Genomic DNA, 26158 nt, shown 5'->3' with positions numbered 1-26158 from the left:
GTGTATATCCGGATAACTGCAGTTCGAAATGCGGACTTCCAGCCATTAGGATAACTATCCTCATAACTACAGTGCGGGGGAGTTATCCTGGAACTTCCATTGCTGCAAATGTTTAGCTAAAGTTTGAAGGTTTTGATAAAAGATTGCTGCTATAGTTTAACTAGAATTAAATAGGAAAGTTCTGTTGTATGTTGGAGTTCAGACAAGATAATTATGGTGGTATCTTTACATCTTAATAGATTATTTGGGCTGCTGTTTTCAGAAAGACCTGTTAATTTTTGTGAGCGTCTAGTTAAGCTTAGAAGTCCATAGGTTTATTTTTCTCCAGAGGAGCTCAGTAAATGTTTAGGTTCAGTTGAAAGTAACTGAGTGCTCAGTCTTGAGATGAGTGTCCAGAATTAGCAGACAGTTTCTGTTACTAAACAGGAGTAATTCTTTTCTGTCTCAAAAAAAGATTAAAGATTAATGAGACGATCTTTGTGCAGTGCTTGGAAAAAGAAGTGGTAGGTTTTAATTATTAATAATTCTTCACTGTAAGCCAAATATGTAAGGTGACAGAAAATTGTAGGTTGTAATATCAAAGAATTAAGACCGAGTCTTGAAGATGCTATTGCTGAAGGGGCTTTAAAATGTTACATTTGGAGATGCAGGAGGTAGCCTATTTCCAGGTGTGCAAGGGCAAGGAAGCATGCACACAGCTGGCCAAAGGCAGCGGGCTCCTTTCGCGGGGAGCAGGATTTGTTTTCGGTTGGGGGAAAGGAGGCATCTGAAAATATTTCAGTTGAAACCAAGAGTGTTCTTGTAAAAAGGCATAATAAAATTGATTGTGTTATAATGATTTCCTTTTAAAAGCCTTCCTGTCCCGTTGCCAGCATGGATACACATTAATGGCAGCAAGTGGTGACACCGCGGCTCCGTTTATTATAGGGAGAGTGCTGCTTGCATGCTTAGGTGTATTTGCCTCTGAGCTACCTCTGRTTTTGCGTCGCAGTCCCCGCTGCGGTGCTTTGCAGTGAGGCTTTGTGTTGCTGGTTAGTTACCCTGTAGCCCGATCGTATCGAATCCCTCCTGATCCGCCCTGCTGCTTTGTAGGTTCAGGTTTTTTTCACTCAGTGCAGCAGCATAAGCATTAGTCTTTGCACAGGCTTGGAAATGGGGGTAGGAATTGTACTTTAAAAATAATTACTTCATTTGGTTGCTCAATTTCAAGTTCGTATTTCACTTTTCTGTGCGTGCGTGTTTTCTGGCACTTATCCGTGGACAAGCTATGTGCTTAATAAGTTTTCACCCTTCTTTTGCTGTACTTTCAATTGATAGTTGACACTTTGCTTGATTGAGAGAAGACTTTAAAAATGTTCTTTTACCTTGTCATGAAATTTCTAATAAAGGGATCCTAGAGATGTAACTTTTCTTTGTGCATTTTTAACTCTTTCTTCTTTCAAGCCCTATACTCTAAGTGGATGCAGAATTGCTATTTAAAACACTTGAATTTAATTAATCTTCCTTCTGGAAAGGAAATGTAAGTGCCTTTTTCATGCCAGGTATTTCATGCTGTTGGTGCTGCAGGTTGATGGGCAGAGGAGGGAGGGAGTTTATGTCCTGCTGTGTTCCATTTGATACCTCAGTCTTGTTATCTTTGCCATAGCTTTTCGACGATTCCTAGCCAAAGGAAGCCAAATATGGACATGATTTATTCAGATTTTCTTAGCTGTTCTGAAAAGGGCTCAGGTGGTGTGATGCTTGCGCCCGATTAGAGGAATGCTTTATTTGTAACATAAAAATAAGCTTGAAGGTGTAAGCCCACATTTGAATTTCCTGGTGCCTTGCATAGCTACAGGCCTTTCTTAAAGATGCAAAAGAAATAGCATCATGGAGATATTTTCTGTTTCATGAGCTAGAGGAGAGATTTCCTTGTGATGGATGTTGTTGACAGAGAAGTTTTAATGTGGTATGGTTTGGGTAGCTGAATGAAGGCTCAAGTCATTTTTTTGGAGATTAATAGCATGAGCTCTTTTATAGTTGGGAATATAAGTTGATACTGATCTGCCTTGGATATAAACAAATGCAAAGTGCTTTTCTCATGCGGAAAAGATAAATCTGCTCAATTGTCCAGCAGGTTATAAAACATTCACAATAGGAACTGAAGTGTTCATCGGTAGGCTCTTTTGGAATGCGGTGGTGGTAAACATATACGAATTGAGCGTTTTAAATTAAATCTTTGAAGAGGAAACAAAATGAGGGATGAGGAACTAAGCACCATTCAGGTCAAAGTTCACTGTTACCAATTTCAGAAAATATTTCAATATGGGGTGATGCTTCTGTTGCATAGCATCAGTGCTCTTTCTCCGTGCATTTTCTCTCTGCATTTTGTTCTTTAAAAGTTTCCTGGCCTTTTAAATAAAGGAAGAGAGATGGCTCTTGGAAGGCGGCAGAGCTCAGAGCTACCGTAGCTGAGAACTTAACACAGTTTTATGGAGTGCTGGGTACATTTGTCTGTGCTCATGTTGCTTGTTCTTTGTTTGCTTTAGCTCAAGCCTGGGAGAACATGATGAGTGCCTCAAGCCAGAGCCCTAACCCTAACAATCCTGCTGAATACTGTTCTACTATCCCTCCTTTGCAGCAGGCTCAGGCCTCAGGCGCCCTGAGCTCTCCGCCTCCCACTGTCATGGTACCTGTGGGAGTTTTAAAGCATCCTGGAGCAGAAGGTAAGAATGCTTCTATTCTTTTTTTCTTTCAATTTAGCTGTAGTACAAAGTTGGTAAGAATACCTGCACTTCATCCTTTCCAAATACTCTAGCTAGTGCCGGTTGCAATATTCCTGCTCTCAGTAGGAGGTCAGGTTTTTAAGGACAAGTAAACTATTCTCAGCAGATGTTTGTCTTAGGTTACACATGATGCTGCCGCAGGCAATGGACTAGAGGATGTCGCAAGTCCCTTCCAGCCCACATTTCTCTCTATATTAATTTTTTTGCTTTTCTGTACTCACATTTTCCAGTCAATGTTGCTGTGAGATGTTAAATCCGATATTTTTCTCTCTCAGTGGCTCAGCCTAGGGAACAAAGGCGTGTTTGGTTTGCCGATGGGATATTACCCAATGGAGAAGTTGCCGATGCAGCAAAACTGACGGTGGCTGGGACAGCTTCCACGGGAACCTTGGCAGTGTCACATGATCCAACGAAGCCCGTGACGAACAACACCTTATCAGCAGAGGTAAGGAAGCATTGTGCTATTCAGTGCTCAAAACACCCTACTTGCTCTGGTCATGAATAGCGTATTAGCCTCTCTGGTGACTGCAGTAAGACTAATCTGGGAAACCTGTTGAGGCCTGTTTTAGTGTGTTGTATAGCAAGTGCCCTCGCTTCAGTGTTTGCAGTGTGTGGAAACAAGCATGTTTTGGACTGAAACGAGCTATTGTATGGCAGAGCACTGAGCAATGTTTGAGGTCTGTGTGCTAGGTGGCTTCAGAGTTTTAGGCTGTACAGCTCGTGTGTGAAGGATGTTTGTGTAATGCATGTTTTAAAAAAGCTGAGTCAAGGTCAGTACGGTGTTTGAAACAGTAAGATTGTCACAGTATTAAGCAGAAGAATATTTTGTTTGCCACCTTTTCCCCTAAAAAGATTTATGCAGGAAAATACAGCTATAATCTAACGGTTTTAAAAGCAGTATGCTCCGTATGAGAATTGAGACTTTGCAAAAGGTCAGACAAGCATAGGTGCTCTCTACATTTTGTAAGGAAATGGGTACGTGTGGTGGTAGAGAAAGGAGATGCAGTCTCTGACTAAGTAGGCTTTTTATTATAGTTCACGCACAGTAGTCATCATCATCATCATCTATTTTTAAAGAGCCAGGTTACTTGGTACTTCTGATTCTCTAGGAGAGACAAAACTCCTTCACTTACATCTAGCAATCTAGTCAGCCACCTCTTATATTTTTATGATTATTACTTTTGTAATGTTGTCCTTTCTTATTGTTTGCTTCTTGTAGACTGATAACACTGCGGTGTTCTCGGGAAGTATAACTCAGGTTGGCAGTCCTGTTGGCAGTGCAATGAATCTAATTCCCGAAGATGGGCTTCCTCCAATTCTCATCTCCACTGGAGTAAAAGGAGGTGAGAGGAAAACATGGCAGCTAGCTTTGATGCTTACCAGTTGCAGTTAACCCCTTAAGTTACTACGTTTATTTTAAAAATAAGATGCTGGCAATATGCTGAAGAGCTGAAGAAATTCACAATAAGTACTCATGGGGTTGAATGTCATGACATTCATTTGCATGACTGATCCTTATTAGTGTCCAGGAAGAGCCCCGTTCTGGCAATGAAATTACTGTAAAAGGTAAAACACAAAGCAGAAAGAAAATTAACCTCAGTCCAGAAATAAGTGCTATTTTTTTTCCCTAATTGGACTGTGGGGAATGTTCCACACAGAGATACATTTTAATTAGCCATATGAATATTCATGTTTCCCTTTGAGGAAAGCTCTTGGAACGTTCACTCTGTCTGAGGCATCCCAGAGCACTGAATTCGATGGCACCATTACACAGCTTGGCCTGCAGTGAAGCTTTTAGTAACTGTGGTGTCCACTCCCAGAGTATCCAAATGGAGGAGGATTCAGAAGAAGAAAAACTAAATTTAAAAAAACTAAAATATGTTGTTTTTTTTTTCTTTCTCTGACAGTTGCTTTCCTCAATCTGATTCATGACATCCTTTAATGCATTCCTGGGATTACCTTATATTTCGTCTTTGAGTTTTCTATTTCTATAGAAAATTTTTTGCTAGCAGAATGTATTTCTGATGTTAAGCAGGAAGTAACCTTTTATTGCAGGGTACTGGCAAAAACAAATATGCAAGCAGCATTTCATTTCAAAACAAATCTGTTCCATTCTGTGTTAACTGTTCATGTGGGTGCCTAATTATTCAGTCTCTTCCGCAAAAAAGAAACAAGGAGTGAACTACTTAAACTACAGTATACTTTTCTCCACACAACCCACATCTTACAAGTGCAGCAGTTTTATATAGATAACTTCATGTAAATCTTATTTTATATGCTGAGTTGGTTTTGTTTCATGTGCTGTCACATACTGGATTCTCCTTGCAACATTTTACTTCCAATATTGTAATTCTATTTAAAAACATTCCAACAACATTTTTCACATTAGAAACTGAAATTACCTTTCTTTCTAGATAATTATAGCAGGAAAGTTAATATATTTCTTTCAAAATCTGTTTTCATCAGTGTACCTACTTTTTTGTTAAAGCTTAAATGCAAAATAGATTATCATCACTCAAATGGATGAAAAATTTACTTTTTCTAGTCATATGGAGCTAATCATAGATTGAAACTACAGGCATTTTCTGAGTCTTCTGTTGGGATCCATTTTACATGGGATTTAGACCTTCTATGATCTTTTAAAAATGCTGTTTTATATAATGTTCCCCCCTTTGTTACCTTCCTATTAGTTAACGCACTGCAAGTGCATGTTCTGTGTTGTAGGTATGGACCGTGTGCCGTGTTTGTAGTCCAGGGCTGATGCTGCTATGCTTTACTGTGATATAAATGACTGGCTTCATTATCATTTGGGATTTCAGTTGAAACTATGACACATTTTGATTTGATTTCTGTTTTCTCCTCCAATAGATTTAAAAAAAAAAAAAGATGATTTATAAAACAAACTACTCTTTCCTAAAGGAAAGAGTGTACAGGGGTTATGCACATAAATACTATTAAAGTTTGAATATACCTAAGAAACAAACAATCAAACCAACAATACTTTAAATAAAGTTTTTTAAAAGGTCAAGCAAAATGCATCAGAGCCAGGCTTAACTGATTATAATACAGAGTACTGTACCGATGGGTTAATGCCTTCACTTCGTGTTTACTTGTTTCTTTTATAGACTATGCGGTAGAAGAGAGACCTTCGCAGATCTCTGTTATGCAGCAGCTGGAGGATGGTGGCCCTGACCCTCTTGTATTTGTTCTAAACGCTAATTTGCTGTCTATGGTAAAAATCGTAAATTGTAAGTTCTTTTATTAAATAAGGCTTTGGATGTGTGTGTGTGGGAAATTATATGCATATTATTCCTAGGAACGACAGCATTTTTATTTGGTAGGATAGTCTCTGAAAATGTGCATGGACTTAAAACTTAGCCATGTTAACTTATATTATAAAAACTCTTTTTGCAGTGCTTTAGGCATTGATACAGATAATTTTGTATAGGAAATATAAACTATTTTTGAGACTGGTCTCAAAAATTGAGGCTCTATCTCCTGTCTGAATACGGCAAGCTATTTTATCACTCATTCTTCCTCTGGCTGCTTAACTCTGCAAACCCAGAGTTGTTGAGCTGCTTTTGTTTCGGACGTGCTTGCTTGTAAGGTAGCAGATTTAGAATGTAGTTTGTCTGTGTGACAGATATCAGACCCATGCATGCTGTAAAATCGATTCTTGCAACAGCTCTCTTTCTGTAGTGAAATTTAGGCGTGTTCTGTGAAATTCTGATTGTGTGTTTTGATCCACGGTTTCCTCTCTGCAGATGTGAACAGGAAGTGCTGGTGTTTCACTACGAAAGGGATGCATGCGGTGGGGCAGTCGGAGATAGTCATTCTCTTGCAGTGTTTGCCGGATGAAAAGTGTTTGCCCAAGGATATCTTCAACCATTTTGTGCAACTTTATCGGGATGCCTTAGCAGGTAGGAATGCTTTCTGTTAAGATTGGGTTGGATGGATGATAGTACTGGATCGGACACATTTCTATCATTTAAAAAATGGCTACTCTTGTTTAAAAGATTATAGAAAGAGAATAAAGATAAAAGCTGACAGGGGACTGAGTTTTTATTGGTGATTACTACCTGCACTATCTACTACCACTACAAATAAAAGTACTAGTGAGGTGTTGGTAACATGGGGAGCTGCTCTAAAGATCTTCCAGCCTTCCTCTGGGTGCCAGCACACAGTAAGTTTGACGTGTAAAGGCCCTGCGTAGATTATTATAGCAATGGAGCAGGCGAACTGTCTCTGTGACAACCTTTGTGTTGAGCAGCAATTGCTTAATATCTGCTCTGGCTACCTCTGCCCCGCATGGGGCTTAAAATTTCAACGAGGGTAACGCATATCTGAAATGAGTGCTCCGCTTCCTTTAGTGGCAAGTGTAGTAGGATGCTCAGCAGGGCCTATAGGTACTCTACTAACGTTATTTCTACTTTTTTTTTTTTCCATTTGAAGGAAGGGTAGCTTTTCTAAAGATTCAGAAAGAAAATTTAGAGAATCATTGTGGATACAATGTTCAGTATCCCGAAACCAGGTAGTTCAAAAGTCTGATTCCTATAGTATATGTCTGTTGCCACATGATGGAGATGATGTTTATGCTGTAAAGTAATATATATATATATACTTTTTTATACATACATATATACATATGCCTGGAGTGAATTGTAGGTGTTGCAGTAATTATCCCAGAATATTGGATTTTAGTATCTCAGTCACAAGACTGTACTGTGTAAACCTTTATACATTTTACATTTGCTGGGTAAATGGGCTGCCACTTTTAACTATTGTTGAACCTTAGAATTCAAAAAACATTTCATGGTAAGAAAAAACAGAAGTACTTGGTTCCATTGGTTAGAAAATAAAAGCTAATTTTCCAAAGGTGAAGTAGCCTCGTGTGCAGTGCAGGGCTGTACACTGAAAATACATATACAAAGGGTTCTGAGTAATCATTCACAGTGCCTTTGCAGTGACTAAATCCAACTGTTTAATGAAATAATTACAAAGATTTTTGTCTCATAAAATGTTTTGATACAACAAAGGTCAGCTTGTCCAGAGAGGTCGCCAGGTTCCAAATATGCTATTATCATATTTCATAATGCAGTTCATATACAGTGGAAGCAAATGCATTTCCAAGCCTCACTTAATTTGCAATGCCTTATCTTCTAATTATGATGGTATTCAGAGGGAGATAGATATGAAGAAAAAAACCCACATATATATATATATGTATGCACAAATATAATTCCAGTTGTGTATATTGCAATGAAGCTCTATATAATTACACTTCAGAAATACATAATTTATATCTCCTACATAATGTATTTGGAATTCTTTTTTTAGTGCTCTAGTGGTAGTAATTTGATATCCTACAATTGCAATGGTGCAAAGAGCTGCTTGCTATTGTGCAATTTTTAATCAGAAACCAAACTTCAGTGTTTAAGAATTCCGCTCTTTTAACGTCCTTTTGATAGTGTTTGCTCTATGTCGTATTTCAGACATGTAGCAGAAACAAATGCTCACCTTGAGTCGCTATATGATATAATATCAAGCAGCACTGAAGCTATCGTAGAACATAGCACCTAGATAGATTCCCATAACATTCTGTGATGCCGCCTGTCAATACCCATCCTCCTTTCTTTCCAAGTCATGCGTGTATGAGAGGGAGAAGTATATATTAGCATATTTGCAGCTCTGGCTCTTTTCAACATTATTCAGCCAGAGAGACAGGCTATGGTGCTGCAGGGGTTTCAGTTTGGAGGCTGTAATCCCTTGGAAGTGGTTAGCAGTTTGTGTGCTGGTATAGATGCTTTCACGCTTCCAAATTTGTTCGTTTTGGAGGTACTGCGCTGCTTCTGGAGATTAGATGGTAGAGATTTAGAGAAAATGAGAAGTCCCTGTAGAAATCAGGGGCTATTTGAAACCCTGCCTCACAGTGTCATTTTTTTATTATATAATAGATTGATTTGAATTTATTTTGCAGTCAGGAAACTGAAATAAATTTTGTGGGTGTTTTTTATTTATCTCCTAGAGTAAATGTTTTCTTAAAAACAGTCATAAAATAAAAAGACATATATAGTATTCTTTATTGGACTGAAAACAAGAATTGCATACAGTGATGTCGATCTTGTCTTGGAAAGAGTTTGGTTTTGTTATGTTTGTTTTTAACTGAAAAATATAGCCCCCCCTTTTATTTAATTAAAGCCCAAATCTGTAGCGTTTTTTTTTTTTTCCCCCCATGAGCCGTTTATTTACTAGCTTTTCATGTTCAATTTTGAATTCTACATTGGAGCCTAGAAGCCAAAACCTGTACGTCCTTGTGCCTCTTCCCCGCTGTTTGTGCTCTCCTCAGAGGTTGACTTGTTACCCAAGGGCAGTCCTGGCCTCTGCGCTGAGCGTCGCGCTCAGCCCTTCGCAGAACGCGCTTCGGGCACGAGCAAGCAGGGGCGGCAGAGCCCAAGTTGTCCTTCGGATTCGTCTCCTATTTCAGCACGGATAAGATTTCGGTCTGTTGCAGCACTGCTCCAGACCTTCATTCATTTTCTTTTCGTGGAAAGTCTTCAAACTCAAGCTGTGGTCTGGTGTTAGGACTTTATAATTGTAAAACAATGAAGGGATTTTGAAGGAAAAAGGAGATTTTTCACTACAGGTTGTATGCATGTGAGGTATCATAAATCGCAAAGTTGTTAATTAAGGCAAGTATTAATTGTTGTTCTGTTTCCCTTGCTTTATTTTTCCTGTGGCCCCTTTGTCATCAAGATCCCTGTTGTGTTGCTTTGTTTTGAAATTGAGAGCTAGTGGTTTCTGTTGTAGTAGTAATCCCATGATTATCGGTGTCTGGCTATAAGCCTGGCAAGAGATCCAGTGAATGGAAAAGTGAGAACTTGTGCCCATCTGAACGGGTACTTGGAAGCAGTTGAGTGTGTTAATGCAGAGCTGCTAGATATGCCGTAGTGCATCAACTTTTCTTTGATGGAATATAATCAATGCTATTGTTACTTTTGTAATAAAAATGCAAATCTGGCAACTCTTGAAATGGGTTTATCATCTCCATATTTTTGGGGTTGTTCTGGATGAGGATAGATCGATCTCAATTGTACTTTTAGTGTATTTTTTACATAGTCTGGTTTTAATTAAATAAGCTTGTAGCTAATACAGAGTGGATCTATAAAGAAGTCCATGTAGATGTTCTGAACTGAGAACAGGCTGAGTAAATAGTGCACCCTTGCAAGTGTCTCATGAAAAGATGGACACAAGGTGGGAGGGGTTGGAAGGCCGCCCCAATGTAGTTTGAGGAAGTCTTGGATGCTGATAACTGCTACTCACGTTGCTGGTAAGCGAAGCATCGTGTCCCTTGTCAATATGAGTAAGTTCTTTCCGAATTACTGACGTGCTTCAATAAACGGCTGACAAACGTGTTGTGCCAGTATGTTACATCCATGGCCTTATCTCTTCTGTGTCTCTGTGGCCCTTGGTGTGGTAGTGACTGGGTTTGTGTTGCTTTTCCAAAGAACATGTGCTTTTTTGCCCTTGAAGAAAATCCAGCTGGCAAGATTGTCCCCAGGTAAATACTGCTTTGGATCTGCTGCTGGGGACCTGGGGTGCTCGGGTTTGCAGGACGCTGGCAAGGTGTTCGGTGCTCGGCAGTTCTAGGTTGTTACTGGTGACCGTGGAATGAGGCCTGACGGATGCAGCTCCCGCTCTCCCACGCTACGCACATAGGCTTTCCCTGAGACCGGATGCTGAAACCAGCCTGTTGACCTGGCATTAACCAAATTATATGGGGCACATATCAGGAATGTAACCTCACTGCTTCTGGCTTCATCACGTACTGAAGGCAAGAAGTAAATGCAAAAATCTTTTTACTTTAGCTTTCCTGGTATGAAATGTTTTATGTGAGTCCAGAAAGGATTGCCAAACTGCTAGGCAAAGTATATTGTTCAACAGAGGAAGATGCCTAAGTGAAGAATTCAAAATAGGATGGATCCTGACTGAAGAGAAAGTCACGTCAGTGGACACAAGCGTGATTTTTCTGAAGGACTTTACAGAGCTGCTTTGGATTTAAGGTCAAGGGTAATCCAGTATAATTGAGAACAGAATAGATACTGACTTCCTGCAAAGCTGCTTTAGATGCATCATACACACTTATGGCACTTTCTAAATAGTAATATTGATTGTCTAATGTTAGGTGCTAGAATTTAATATAAGGAAAGGCACCTTTCTGTTCACTCCAGGATTACTCCAAGTTTATCTCCTTTAGAAAGGAAGCTGTGATATTTTGCAAACTAAATTACATGCCTTTGAGAAGGGTAGGTTTTTTGAGTTCTTCTGACAGCTGCACTTTCTCTACAGGCTTCCGAAATACTGTTCTGTGCTTAAAACCCGCAGCAATGCAGGGGGCTGGGTTTCACCTTGTTGAGTTGGCAATATTTATTAAAGTAGCTGTATGGCAAATTAAAGTACTTGTGTCAACACAAATAAAATGTGTATGGAAGTTCGCTCAGAAATATGAATGTTCAGTAACTTATTAGTTGGAACAGGACAGACAGGAAAGGCTGACAACCCTGGTCAGATATTTGTGGGAGAAGCCCCAAAAGGCTTTTTGACCTTGGCTTGCTGGTTGAAAAGGGCTCTAGAGAGGTGGGTAGGAAAATGCTGCTTTGATTCTTCCCATGCTCTCCACAAAGCAGGAGGCTGCATGTTCTTATAAACAGAGTTGCAGCACAATTATCTAATCCCAAACGTTTGTCCTCTTAGTGGAAACCTTTTGGAGCCTGCACTGCAGCAGCTGCTCATGTCAAAAGGAGCAACCTATAAAGCCGTGGCTGATGGTAGCAAAGTGCTGAATAGCTGAGTTGCAGATTCCTCTCTTGAGGGTTTTTTCATGTTTCTGTTGGCTGAAAAATTTCTTGTTAAGGCAGCCCAAGCATGTGAGCCTTGAAGCTCCATCTCCTGAAACGGGGAAAATGAGTAGTCGTCCCCTTCTGCTGCAGCACTTGGCACCAGTCACCAGTGGAAATGTTTGCTTGCTTTGTCATGGCAGTGGGCAGTGCTTCACGTCACCAAACCATACAGTTTTGTACAGCTTAGTTTTGCCTCGCCTCTTTCACACAAAAACTACGTAAGGGTACAGAATTAGGTTCTGTTCAACAGTTTATACATTTTAAGGTTAGAAAAGACTGTTATGGTCATGGTGTTGGAACCAAGAACCTTACCAGGTAATTTTACCATCCAGTCTGTAGTTTCTGTTTGGATAATAGCAGATGGGAAGGGAGAAAGGAAGTATAAATGAAGAAGAGGAGATTATTGGGGGTGGGTGGGAACTGGAAACGAGCAGAGTTGAGACAGAAGGATGCCAGCAGCTATTTTAGATCAGAGAAAATCTTTCCCGAACACCAATTACTGCATTGGTTTGCACTCGCTGGAGGGATGCCTGGGCTGCTGCATTAGCAGCGTATTCACTGAGCAGGCACCAGTGATACGGCACAGGCTGACAGAGAAACGCTTTGCAGCTGGGCAGGAGCAACGCTTCTCAGCAGCTGACAACCTTTGATGAGGCTCCATTAGTCCTTCAGTTTGAGGAACGGCTACTTTTCATCCGCTGAGCGTTTACAGAAGTTGTAGGCGCTGAGAATTCTGGAATTAGCTCTGGGCTGGTGGTGCCAGSTCTGGCCTGCGTGTACGTGTAAAACTACAGCTCAGCTTTGCAGGGCGGCCACAAACCACGAGGCAGCCTCACCTGCCATGGGGGGCCGGGGCCACTGAACCCCGTTGTCTTCTATCGGAGAACTTGAGAGCTTGGTTTGTGCAGCACCTTGTGGGCACAGCAGAAAGAATCCAACTAAGGTGCCCGCAAATTTGAATAGTTTGGAAAATCCTGCTCTTATTCGGTATTTGGAGGTATAAAAGGAGCCTTTTCTCTACAGACCTGTCAGCAGCGGTGGTATTCTTGTGCYGGCGCTGGCTTCAGGGAGAGTTGCTATGACCTGAGACTTTCACACGGGATCAGTTTAAGGGACAGACTTGACACCCTCCCCCTCAAACCAAACAAACCTCTCTGCTTGGTTAACCTTTCCTTTGCTGGCCAACATGGTACTTGTTATATTTTCCTGTGTTTGTAAATGCTCAGGTATGATTTTTAGGCTATTTTGCAGTATAAAACTGAGAAGGTTTAATTTGAAGATCATATTTGGATTACTGAGGATGTCATTATAATTGCATTTCTGTGACTTGTGTTTTTTACTTACTTAAGACCTAATGCTCGTGTGTGTGTGCGTGGTGAGGAAGAAGGGGCACAGCATTTCTTTTTCTCTGCCTTGAGTTACTTGGGTTTTTTTTTTTTTTTTACAAACATTGCGTTACGAGTTGGTGGAGAGAGAGCAGAAACTCCTACTCAGCAGTCTCTCTTTGGATCGTGGATGATGACTGTGAGAGAAACTGAGAGGCAGTTACTGCTAGTGAGGAGCGTCGGCTTCTCCGGTGTCCTCTACGCTCTGCAAAGAGAGAAGGGAGCATTTAGGCGTAGGAGCGTGGGCAGCAGCAGGTCCCCGGGGTCAGCTCGGTGCCGCAGGAGGGGAAGCCCTGGCGCTGCGGCAGAAGCCCTGGAGGTCTGTGTGGATGCCTCGAACGCGAGCGACTGCTCGTGAGTGGTGTGATCAGCCACACTGTTCTCTCCGAGATGGCTTGTTTCTCTTTGAGAGCAAATCAGCGCTATTAATATTCACGTCTTCCTATGGAGAATAGTGATCAGCTGTTTTGTACGTTATTTGCATGCTGTTGTTAACATTAGATAAAAGGAATCACACCATGGTTCTTTGCTCCAGTGTTAAGTGCTGCATTGGATGCTATAATAATCTAATCAACATGCAGATTCATTCAGGCATTTCAGCATAAAAATTTCTGGAAATTAAGAGCATCAAAGAATAAAAATTGAGTAAGATTTAGTGGTATTTCTCCCCTGTGTCTTTCCCAGTTGCATTTTACATAAAGGATACTAATTAAATAAACACTCTTTTGTGTAATTTCTCAAATGTCCCAGATCTTTAATATGTCTGGGCAGGCGCTCCAGTGGTTTGCGTAAAAGGAAGGACAACCCATGGGCATTAATCGTTTGACCGGGTGCATTTGTACACGCCTCTCCTTGAGCTCTTTTCCTTGAAGAGAAAGGAGGAGGCATTGCATGTAATTTACAGTGCATTTCCCTATATGCATGTACAGCTAGGAAAACGGAGGAAAAAAGGAGAGGTGGTGGGTCTGTGACCGTAGGTACTGTCCCAATATGCTTGTAAGCATGACTCAAAGTCAGTCAGGTGCAGAAATGAAGGTATTTGCGCATGTGCCTGAAAATCTGACTTCTTAACAGTGATAGTACAAGTATCACCAAAGGTGGATCAAGTGCAGATACCATGGCTTTGGTGACTCTAGTTTAAAGCAGCTATTCCATAATAGACTATGTAGCTTTGCACAAGCGGTAGCCTGAACCCCCATGGGTAGCAAATCTTTGTTGTGTGATTAATGGGCATTAATGAGAACGTAGCTTCAGGAAGCAAAATATGTTTAATATGATTTTTTTTCTCTCTTCTGAAAAACTCTTTAAATTCTTGATATAGCTCTCAATCTCGTGAAATAATAAGCATTTTTGTTCCTAGGTAACGTTGTGGGCAACCTGGGACACTCCTTTTTCAGCCAGAGCTTCCTCGGAAGTAAAGAACATGGGGGCTTCTTGTACGTTGCGGCTACGTATCAGTCCCTGCAGGACCTGGTACTCCCAACCCCACCCTACTTGTTTGGCATCCTCATCCAGAAATGGGAGACACCCTGGGCTAAAGTGTTCCCCATCCGGTTGATGTTGAGACTTGGAGCCGAATACAGACGTAAGTATTGTAGTTCTTTTAGCTGTGATAATTTCTACAGGAGACTAGATTCTGGTTTAGAGAACACCCAACCCTGAACTGTTACCTTTCAAAGCCATATGAACTTAAACAGGCAGGTAAAAACTGTTGTTGCTGGTGCTTCATACCCACACTGCATCCAACTGACAGCACAGCAGTCCTGAGGTTGTGACATKACCTACCGCCTCTTTACAACACCTGCACTAGCTGAGCAGGCAGATTTTCATGGAGGCAAATCTAGTTCTGAGCAACTGTTCGTTGCTCACTTAATGACCCGAAATAGAGCAATGCGCTGAACAAGTCTGACTTAGCTGCTGTGTTTAGGACAAATGACAGCTTTGAGATGTTAAGCTCTTTCCATGGTGAAATGGAAGAGCGTCAGCTGAAGTGAATATTAGTCGTTAGCATAACATTAGCATGAAGTTAGGATAAAATCTTTTTCAAAAGACACTGGCCATCACTGGTTCAAAGAGAGATTATTGTAAGTGTGTCCACCATGACGGGTCAGAAGTTTGCTGTATTGCTCGTTTGCTGCCTTACTTGACTGGTCTGGTAAAGCTGTGTTATTGTGAAAATGGTCTGTTGTCATTTTTTCACATGCACTTACCAGTCTTTCTGTAGATTTAACGAAATAAGCTTTAGGATATGCCTTACAGTGATTTGTAAGTTTAACTTGTGACATGTAGGGGACATCATTTGGAAAATTTTCATAAAATATATATGTTACAAGAGAGGAAAAAAAATCTTCAAAACTTGCTTTCTGAGGATGAGAACTGTAGATTAAACTTGACTAAACAAACATTAGTGTTAAAGGTGTCAATGTTTTTGCATGCATCTGTGAGGTTTTTAAGTAGTGTATTTATTCCTGTCAGCATTTAAAAAAACAAACAAAGATGCTCATATTTAGGATGCGACATCTGTTTTTAGCACAGAAACAAATGCTTTGATATTCATAGCTGGAAGTACCTACTCTGGGTTTGTTAGGAAGCTGAGGCTTGAGTCTCTTCTATGGCCGTGAGCTGGATTTGGGCATATTCACTTGTCCTGTGACTGCAGATCGCTTCCTCCGTCCCCTCCAGGTAGGGGCTGCCTTTGTGTGCCAGCCTTCCCCAGATGCATCCTCTTTTCTGGGTGGAACTGGCAGATTTTGGCTGGTTTGTCCAGTACTGCTGGATGTGCAGCAGATCAGTTGCAGGAGTCACTCTGGGCTGCTGGATGTCCAGAAAATGGCTGCTGAGCTTCTGCAGATCARCCGTCCCGTTTGAGTGCAGGAGTCGAGCGCCTCTGGGCGCAGCTGAGCTGTTGTGAAATCCGGCGCTTCTTGGTGCGTTGGGAAATGGCGCACGAGTTGGTCAGCTGGGTGGGGTGTGCGTAGGAGCTGTGACGCTTTCCACACGCGTCGGTGTGCAGAGCTGAGCGCGTTGCCGTCAGGAAATCCTGGTGATGTTACTCTGACCTGCTGAACATTTTGCGGCTCCTTCTGACTACAGTGGGAACTGTGAAGATGTGCAGCGTTTTGGAAACCAGGCTAGGTGGGCGCTTGAGGATAGCTAAGGAACCTTCCTCCAGACACCTGCTTAGAAAGCCTTGGCGTTATACGTTACTGCATGAGTCATGTTGCAAGCTCAGTTAGGGCTTCTACTGCAACATAATGGAATGTAGCCAGATCCATACAGCACATACTGAACGGCATCATAGATGTTTTATCAGTCTGGCCAAGTCAGCTAAGGAATGCGGAAATTTTGCACCATTGACATACTGTAAATGTCGTCTTAATTCTTTTTGACATACTCCRGTAGAGAATTTGCCACATTTTCAAGAACTGTGGAAACAGAAAATGAAATAATTTTGGTATTGTCACTTCCGTATGTCACACATGTCAACTGTAGAATCTAAAGGCTTGTGATGCTATAGCGGGGGGCTGCGGGATGGTCATAGAAACGGAGAAGTCATTTCCATGAAGTACCTTGAGAAAGGCATTTAGGCAGGTCATCTTTGCAGTCATCGTCCAAATTGCTGCGTGTAGACCTACAGTTTGGTACTTGTATGCATTCCACGTAATTCTTCTCACTGCTGCCGGCGTGATGGGCAGGGAGGCATAGCACACATGGAAGGCACGTTATTCTAATGCCACACCATTCCTCCCTTCTGCTTTTTAACTCTGGTCTTCCCTCCAAACCTCTTCTTTTGCTGCTGCTTGCCATAGTCACCCGAGAAGATTGTTTGGTTTTGCAGCATCTCTCAGTAGGCAAATTTGAATCTGACTTTTTTTTTTGTCCTGTTTTCCCTAGTTTACCCCTGCCCGCTTTTCAGTGTCAGATTTCGTAAGCCATTGTTTGGAGAGACTGGACACACCATTATGAACCTGCTTGCAGTAAGTGCCGAGGTTGCACGTTCCGTCGGTGTGCATGGATCAGCAGGGGGAGAACTGCGCTCTTGCACATAGTAGCTGGCACGCTTAAAACACGACAAGAGGAAATAGCGGGCGTTTGGGTGGATGATCTGCTATTACTGATACCGGATATCAACTTTTGACAGTGCGGTAAATTGTAAAAATGGGCCCAAATCAACATCCGAGACCTGGCCACCTGGGAACGTTTAGTTCTGGAAATAAAAGCAATAATTGCTCAGGTTCCTTCCTCAGAATTGCTCGGTCATGGCAGTGTTTAGTCACAGCTCTCTGATTATAGTTTCGACTGAAACGAACTTAGTAGCTCTTCCTACTTTGCTGATATTTTCAGTACGGGAAATTCCCTTTGCATGATCTAATCTCACCGCTAGAGAAACTAATGACTATGCGGTGATGTAACAGCACAGAGAACAAACTTCCTTATATACAGTAATGACATTCAAGGSTGGAGAATACAGATTTTTGGTGTAAGAAAATCAGCAAAATGACTAAGAGACATCCTAATCTTTTGTGTGTGTGTGTGTGCGTACTTCAGATACACAGGTTACAAGCTGAGGTTCCCTCCCTCCCTGCCTTTCAGTCACTGACYGCAATTATTTTAATGGGCTCACTAGTGGTCACTAGGTCACATAGTAATGATGGTTATTGTGCCTAACTTTTTTAAAAATACTGTTTTAATTACTAGGACTTTAGAAATTACCAGTACACGCTGCCTGTGGTCCAAGGTTTAGTGGTTGATATGGAAGTCAGAAAAACCAGCATCAAAATTCCCAGCAACAGATACAATGAGGTAATGCTAAAAATAAAACGTTTACTGTTTCTTTGTGGTTGGAGGACTTGTGATCTAAATGAATTTCATTTTATTTACTGCTGCTAATGAAAACTGTCTCAAAATGTGRCTATAAATGCATGATGCACATGTTTTGAGAGAGAATGAGGATGTGGCCACAGGAAAAATAGATACATGATTGAATTTTGTATTAGCTAAAAAGGAAGGATAATTTCTCTTCTTCTTCAGAGCTTTTAATTACTTCTATATAAAGCGTAAGTGTAAATAATTGAAAATATTAGAGGATTGCAAATACTGTTCTGACTTGAGCAGATCTCATCTATGTTGTATGTGTACACACTCCCAGCATTTAGTTGTTGGATTGCTGATTATTTTATATGAAATATGTGTATGTATTTAAATTTTAATAATTTATATTTGATTTCTGTTGTGAGAAACTACCATTTTTTTCTACTAGTTAGGATTCAGTGTTGTTGACAAAGCTGAGTGACAGAGATCTGAACAATAATGAAAGAAAGCAAGGGAGAAGGTGGTGATTTTGTGGGCCGTCTGCCTGAAGAGCAGGGGACAAATGGTCAACTTGGTATTTTGAAACAAATGAGCAGTTAGTGACCAAAGGAAACCTCCTGGGCAAAATGGTGTTTTTAAACGTTCTTCTAGTATCAGACGARACTACAGCTTTATCTCATGGGAGAGTTTCCCTGCAGGAGGCATTTGGGTAAAATAATAGTGAGAGTGAAGAGATGCATTAAAAAAGGAAAAGGTGTTCTTATGTGAAGTCTGAAAACATGACGCTGGTGAAGCAAGAAGATAAAGGGTCTGTTGTAAGGTATGTTAATTCTTGATGATGCTGTGAGAAACCAGAAAAGATCACTAACGCTTGCACCCAATCTGAAATTATTGTACTGGGAAAGTGCATGAATTAAATAGATATTGGCATGCAAGATGCAGTTTAATAAGCATTAGCTGTGCCCGACGTTTACAGATGTGTTATCTCGGTTCCTTACTAGACACTGCACTAAGCTGAACTTTGAGGAATTTCCTGTGTTAGGCAGGACAGCAAAATCTCCGTATCGTGCTTGTATTCTTTCTGGTGTGAAGCAAGGGTTCAGCTTTTTAAATGGAGAAAAGGTGTTATTTATTCAACATTATTGTATGCAATCCAGTTGGAAAGGTTGAATTTTAGAGATTTTTTTCATCGGAGATTTTTTAAATCGGTTTGATTTAATGTGAATTAAACCACAAGACCTTTACTTGTTTTCCCCTTGTAAAGCAGTATTTAATTAGCAAAGAGAGTGTCATTCGAACTCTCAGAAAGTTAAAGACTCATTTGAAATCTTATGCATGGATTATACATGGTGAGTTCAGATTGTAATTGAGAAATTAAATATTTAGTATATAGTTTTTCTTATTAAATACATAGCTTTCTCTTCAAAATGATTTTCTTTTCCTACAACTTCCAGTGATACTGTTACCTGTCTGACACTATTCAGTCCCTCAGCAAAAGCGACTGTCGTTTTTTAGTGAATTGCCACGGTACAAATACAGTGGCCGCGTCCCGTTGTTTCCGACTAAGCTAAAGGCAACTGCTGCCCTCCAGAAAGACGGCTGCTGCTTAGCTGAAGTCTTGGTTTTGGAGCATGACATGATAAACTAGATAATGAAATACACTGCTGCCTGATGCAAAATCTTAATCAAGTTCCCTCCCCAAACATTACACCTGTGCACATTTGTCAATAGTGAGCAGCGGCTAATGTTCCTGACGCTATAATTAAGGTTTTACGTTAGACAGAGAGAGATAAATGTGTTGTGTGTAGTGTGCATGCTTATCCGCTCCAGGAGGCAGCGGATGTGCAGTTAAGAGTGTGAATGCTGTTAAGAGATGACAAATAATTCGGCAATTTCCTTCTCTGTAGGGTTTTCACTTGGGGGAGGGGGGATGTAATTTAATTAGCTTTTTAAATAAACAAAATAATTATTTTAATAACTAATAGCTATTTCATAATTGCAATTAATAAATAATAATTCAGCATTCTCCTTCTCTTCAGGGTTTTCACAGGGGTTTGTGTGTGTAATTTAATTAGCTTTTTGCTTTTTTAAAGAAAGAAATGGTTTATAGTTTTGAAACAAATTCCAAAGATAGATGACTGCTTCAGTTTTCTTTTTGGAGCAAAGATCTCATAGTCTGAGTCTCCGTGAAAGGGAAGTGAGGGGGGAAAAAGGAAGGAAGCTGTATGATTTACAAGGATATTTTTTTCAAAGCATTTAAGTAGATGTTAATTAGAAAAACTGAAGTGAAGGTATATCACAAAAGTTTATGGGTGCTTTCTGGAGGCTTCCTTTCCAGAGAATTAAAATGATATCTGGATGTCCATGATTCAAGTCTCTTTAAAAAGCCTTTGAAATAGGGAGCATTGATCCCAATTTCAGAAATTCATGAGGATGAGGCACGAAGAAACTAAAGCTTTGATGTTGGTCAGAGTACAGACTCATGGCAGAATTAGGATTAATGCATTAATGCCRTGCGTCTGAGTCCTGGTCTTTCTGTGGAGGCAGTATTTTTCATTTGTGATCTATATCATCCATATTATAAGCAGCTGTAGTAGCATAAACAAGCCAGACATTACATCCAAATGTTGTTGTTTTTTAAATGTATTTTTTAACATGGCTGGAGAAAGTAACTTTTTCAGACTTCAGCTGTCCATCATACCATTTATCCTAATTACTTAAAAGGTAGCCCTGTAAAACATCTAGATGATAAAAGGCCTGAGCCCCCTTTTCAAAGGAAATTTATGGTTCTGAGTGCTGAAACCTCTCTTGAAGTGGATTGAGAAGCTTACTCTGTCCGGCTGCACTGTTCCAGGAACCGCCTGTTTATGGTAGTGCCTGATGAACAGGGTAAAAGTGGTTAAACCTTTTTGTCTGCAGATGATGAAAGCCATGAACAAATCCAACGAGCATGTTCTGGCAGGGGGAGCGTGCTTCAACGAGAAAGCAGACTCGCATCTGGTGTGCGTCCAGAACGATGACGGGAACTACCAGACGCAGGCCATCAGTATCCATAATCAACCGAGGAAGGGTGAGGACGGGGGTGCGCGGGGAGGCCTTGCCCCCGTGCTCTGCATGACTTGTCGTTTGCCGTTCGTGACACTGTTACGGCATGTGGCTTCGCGAATCTGTCAGAATTGGGTTTGTTGGTATTTCACCGAGTTTCTGCTCATTCAGAGGAAATAATTCAGAGCACCCACACTACTGAACTGGCAGCTTTGTAAGCTAGACACACAACGCAAGGAATGGCAGCACCTGGGAACACCTTGCTCTGTCTGCCCTTTGCCCCTCTCGGTGTTTTATTCCCCTTGCAGAGCCTGTGATCTCAGATGTCGGGGCACGGTGTGCGGTTYGCATCCTGCGTACAGCCCACGTGATGCTCCTCTAGGTCAGCAATGCTGTTCCAAGTTTGCCTGAGCGGGGAGGAGATCAAGCCGGCATAAAATAAAGCCCGTTACAGCTTGCCTCCCTTGTAAACGTGGTGACGCTGCTTGCACAGTACAGCCTGGGAGAGAGGGCTCCAGAGCTGCTCCGGAGGTYGCAGTGCTGTAACCTCCGTAGGCAACGTTCCTGTGTTAGTAAGGAGAGCAGTCACTGGCGTTACTGGAGGGCACGGGCCAGGCTGCAGTTGCCTGTGCTTGACCTATATACTATGGGAAAGGAGGAAGACTGGGTTCAATATGGGAGAAAGGTAAATAAGAACAACCAACAGCAGCTGCGTTTTAATAACCCACCCTCAAGAACTGCAGAAACTCCTCAGTGTTCACCTCAATTAGATGATCTAATTTCCCATGGGGTTTTTTTTGTTTCTTTTTTGGTTACATTAAGCTGAAATGCAGCAGGTGTGTTCTGAGAATTTAAATGTCAGGGGTTTGGGGAAAAATCTATGGCAAAGGCATTTATATTATCTCCAAATGAGACCAAGCAAGACAGAGGCCAACTCTTGAGTTGGCAATATCCCCAGGCACTCAAATGAGTTTATACTGGCATGGGAGGTGGCTCAGGGCTGATGTTCATATCTGAGTTCTGCTCGTTTTACATACGGGATGAGAAGAGGGATTTCCAGCAGGTACCTTGTGATGCTTATTGATCATTTAAGAGAATTTTATTTTAAGTTGACTGGCTTTGAGCTRTGGCCAGTGTGTTGGTGTTAGTGTGATCTGTAAACAGCCCACGTACAATCTTTGCCAGTTGTGTGGGAACATTTAAAAAGCAAATTATGCACTTGCTTACTCTAAAATACAGTCCTGAATCTTAGAGGTGTGCGTGTGTGGGGAGAGAGATTAAATATGAGCATTTATTAAGGTTGACAAAACTGTTGTCCAGTTTAGAAAATCACTGGGTGATTTGCCCTTGCTTAGCCAAGCCTCTGCCRTGCATTAAAGTCACCATAACTCCGAGCAGCAGTCTGCCTGATTTAGATTAATTGCCTCTCTGGATGATAGAGCTGCGATACCCGGCTCTTGTATCAGGCATTGCTTTGACAAAAGCCCCACTAAATCACTCCTGTTGTTGTTGCAGTGACTGGTGCCAGCTTCTTTGTGTTCAGCGGAGCTTTAAAATCCTCTTCAGGTTACCTTGCCAAGTCCAGTATTGTAGAAGGTAAGAACTGAATCGCTTGCTTAAAATGCACTGGTTCCTTCTCACCGCTGCTTAGCTATATCGTTATTAGGGCTCTGCTGTTATGCCTTGGGCATTCGAATCAGGCTGCTGTTTCAGCATTATCTTAGTTTTTAGCCAAAAAACCTGTCTCCTTCAAAGATGGGGAACTTAACTGAGAAAATAACTAGTCCAGATGCTCTGGGACAGTGACAGAAGAAAATGAGGGTAAGGTACGAAATACCTGGCTTGTGAGCCTGGGATCAGTGCACTGTTTTGGGCTGAATGAAGAAACTGTGAGCCTAAGAAAAGTGGAACTTGTAATCCAGCGACCAGGAGAGGAAGCCCTGCTCAACTTACCCYGTTTCCCAAGTAGCTCTGCATTATGCAAGATTGTGAACAAACATTGTGTATTCTGATACGTGGGCAGATGAGAACATGAAAAGTCAAGATTGTTGATCTAGTACATCTCTGATTTGGTTCACTCTTCTCTTACCAGTTGTCAGATGACACAAATAAACGACCGTGTTCACGGGATTGAAGGCCATTACTGCTTGTTAGCTCAGCTGCTTAACAGCGTGGCCTAAGCTTGCCGCAAATGTGCTGTGCGGACAGTAGYGTGTTAAGCTTGTACTTTACAGTTTGTGAGAGAGGTAGGCAAGAAGCCGATGCACACAGTCACTTATTACAGCTCCGCTGGCAGGCAGGAACCCCTGTGTCAGCTTGAGGCTTATAGTTGTGTGAACGGGCTGAGGGCCAGTCGGGGCCTGAAAAGCAGCCATGTGAATGTAAGTAAGTCAGTAGATATAGGTGGTTAGGCTACTTTCTGGGTCTAAATTGTTGTTATAGTGCAAGACAGATGGATTCAGACCAGGAGTCTGTACATTAGGGAACTCTATCATTCCCAAATTATTTCTGCAGTAATTTAGACTGGTCCTGTCCAAATTCTGTATCTTAATTCTGCCACTGACAGGCAAGCGTTGAGGTCACAGAAACACTGTCACTGCTGGAACACTGCCTAAAGCAGGTGTCAAGCGTTTGAGACAAACTAATGTGGCCATTGCTACAGCTGAATTTACCTGGTAGATGGACTTCACATTATCCTTGTGTTTTCCCTCGTCAACTGCCGTCAGTGCTACATGTGTTAGGAATCTGAGAGTTAAGAAATGGTCTTCCTTGGCATTGCTGCATGTACCTCTTAAAACAGATTCTGAAATTTTATGTTGGAAGGATGTTTGTTTGTTTTATGGGCTGTGTTCAGTGGGGCTGTGGCGTATTTTGGCTTATGAGGATTTCTTGGTTCCCTAGATGGGGTAATGGTCCAGATAACTGCTGAGAACATGGACTCTTTGAGGCAGGCCTTGAGAGAGATGAAAGACTTCACCATCACTTGTGGCAAAGTAGATGCTGAAGATCCTCAGGAACACGTTCATATTCAGTGGGTAGACGATGATAAAAACTTCAGTAAGGGGTAAGTAGAGGAGCGGTCTCCCAGCAATGAATGGTGACTGTTTGACTGCATTTGTTAAAAAATTTAATTGATCTTTTAAGGTGCCTGAGATGGCAAATCAATAGGAATTACAAGTCTGCACCTCTATTTTGAGTGATAAGTTGCAATTAAATGTAATGAAAATGGAACCAAGATAATAGAGCTTTGGGACATCAATTTAGAATGTTGTCAATTCTATGGAAAGATTTCTTGCCATTGCCAMTATCAAGTTATTGGAAACCACTAACCTGTCTTCAACTCTGAGTGCTGAATCCTGCATATTATAACTTAATTTGCATTAAGTAATGCTGGAAGTAAAATTAATTTAATACCAATAGTAAATCTGGAGCCTTCAGAGTTAAGCCAGAAGAAAGGTGTTTATGTCATTTTAAGTATTTATTGTAATAAAGCACTGTTGTGGTAGCTACCATCTTTAAGGTATCAGCATATAGAAAGGATATTTCTGTAGGTACATTCTGTTTGGGTCAGCTTTAAGTTCTGTACAAATGCTGCAGAACATGTTTTGTGCTGTATAAGTAGCGGTTCAGGTATTGCTGGACTACACTGAGGTTATAAATGAATAAAAATCAAATCTGCATGAAATATGCATCTCATATTGCAGTGTTAGGACCTTCTGAGGTCTTAGCTCTGATGCAAAGCTGTGTTGAAAATGTGCAGGAAGGTCCTTCCTGGGCCTGATTTGTGCTGACAGGGAGGGCACCTCTCAGCTGCTTGCGGGGAGGCTCAGCCCAGTGGGAGCCCGTTCCCGCAAAGCTGCTCACTATTAAGATCCAGCCCAGCAGCGTGGTCATAATTGGCCGCGATAGTCAAAATTGTTGGTTTTGGCACTCAGAGTCTTTCTTTGGAGAGTTCCCTTCTGAGGCTAACGCTTGTCCATGGCTCATTTAGCTGATGCGTAAGTTGCTGTGTAGTAATTCGAATAGCAGAGGACGCACTTATGGATGAGCCTATACAGCAAGCCAGGCCGGCTAGCTGCCCTTCGTCCATGACACAGTTTCCTTTGCAATGATGTCCTCTGTTCAGCAGAACTATCCAGGTGACCACCATGAAATGCTGTCTTCTGCTAAGTAGGAACTTACCCTTTACCTCCGCTTTTGCAGTGTTGTAAGCCCTATTGATGGCAAATCAATGGAGTCTATAACAAGCGTGAAGATATTTCATGGCTCGGAGTACAAGGCAAACGGAAAGGTCATTCGGTGGACAGAGGTAAGGAAGTCAACCTGATCGGCACGTCAGCTAAGACTTAGCATTGTGCGATTGCAGCTGCAGCACTGTCTTCACTTGACCACAGTCCAGCCCTACTTTTCCCTACACACCAATAAAAGTAGAAGATTCTTCAGGACAAACCTGTAATAGCTCTCCTACCTGGAAGGAAAGATTCACTAAGGCGTAACGCAGAATTAACAGTGCCCTATCACCGATGTGTAGCTCAAGGTGCTATCAATCAATCACATCCATCCTGTACAGCCTACCCTGCACTGGCCACCTCTTTTCCTGTGCTCTTGTTGAACCTGGGAAGAAGCAGAAAAACTCACTCCCTGTGTTACCCACAGTAACAGCTGGTTTCATTTGTATTTGTGTTAAAAACTACATGTGCAAAGATTCCTTTTTAATGGAGACCAATCTTAGTACTTATTCTAAAAATGGTATTTTGAACTACCTTTCTTTTGCTAAAATGCTGAACAATTAAAATGAAGGTGCTGCAGCATAAATCGCTCGCAGCATCTGCTCGATTAAGGAACTACTTACATAGCTGATGAGACCTGTGAATCTGCCGGCACACAAGTGCTAGCATTACAGGATTTCCTGAAATGTTTCACTTAACCTGCCCAGTGGGAACCAAGTTAATCACGTTACAGCTTGCCACTTTACTGTGCTTTTTCCAAGGTCAGTCAGGCTCAACAGAGATAAATTTACTAACCAACAACAGTAGTATGAAAATAATAGGGATTTTTTTTTTGAGACTGGGATGGCTTCTACTAAAAAACATGAATTTTTCTGAAATAAACACCTGTTTCAAAAGCAGGTTTTTATTAAAAACTGTGCAGTACATAGTGAATTTCCATAATGAGGATTTTGACCAGAACTGAAAGGTTGTTGAGAACACTGCTCTTTAAATATCTATCTATCTTTTTGAAGGGTGTGTGTGGG

The 26158-nt window shown here is 41.4% G+C and overlaps 1 protein-coding gene across 4 annotated transcripts in view; it reads left to right on the top strand.

Annotated features, from left to right (window-relative positions):
• Positions 1-26158, top strand: part of ZFYVE9 (zinc finger FYVE-type containing 9) — a 64098-nt gene that overhangs the window by 33780 nt on the left and 4160 nt on the right. For 3 of the 4 annotated variants that reach the window (XM_026086915.1, XM_026086913.1, XM_026086916.1), the window contains 12 exons: positions 2529-2705; positions 3041-3210; positions 3985-4108; positions 5891-6013; positions 6530-6685; positions 14408-14632; positions 16942-17024; positions 17746-17850; positions 20779-20929; positions 22420-22500; positions 23806-23968; positions 25108-25213. In XM_026086915.1, the coding sequence (XP_025942700.1) occupies positions 2529-2705; positions 3041-3210; positions 3985-4108; positions 5891-6013; positions 6530-6685; positions 14408-14632; positions 16942-17024; positions 17746-17850; positions 20779-20929; positions 22420-22500; positions 23806-23968; positions 25108-25213 (1664 nt within the window). Of the gene's footprint in view, positions 1-2528; positions 2706-3040; positions 3211-3984; positions 4109-5890; positions 6014-6529; positions 6686-14407; positions 14633-16941; positions 17025-17745; positions 17851-18307; positions 18674-20778; positions 20930-22419; positions 22501-23805; positions 23969-25107; positions 25214-26158 lie in introns of those variants that run through there. The other variant, XM_026086917.1, reaches the window with a different exon arrangement.

Source organism: Apteryx rowi, unplaced genomic scaffold, assembly GCF_003343035.1.
Source record: "Apteryx rowi isolate R43461 unplaced genomic scaffold, aptRow1 scaffold_7, whole genome shotgun sequence".
Taxonomy (NCBI): Eukaryota; Metazoa; Chordata; class Aves; order Apterygiformes; family Apterygidae; genus Apteryx; species Apteryx rowi.
Note: the sequence above shows the minus strand (reverse complement) of the source record. Positions and strands in the feature narration are given on the sequence as shown.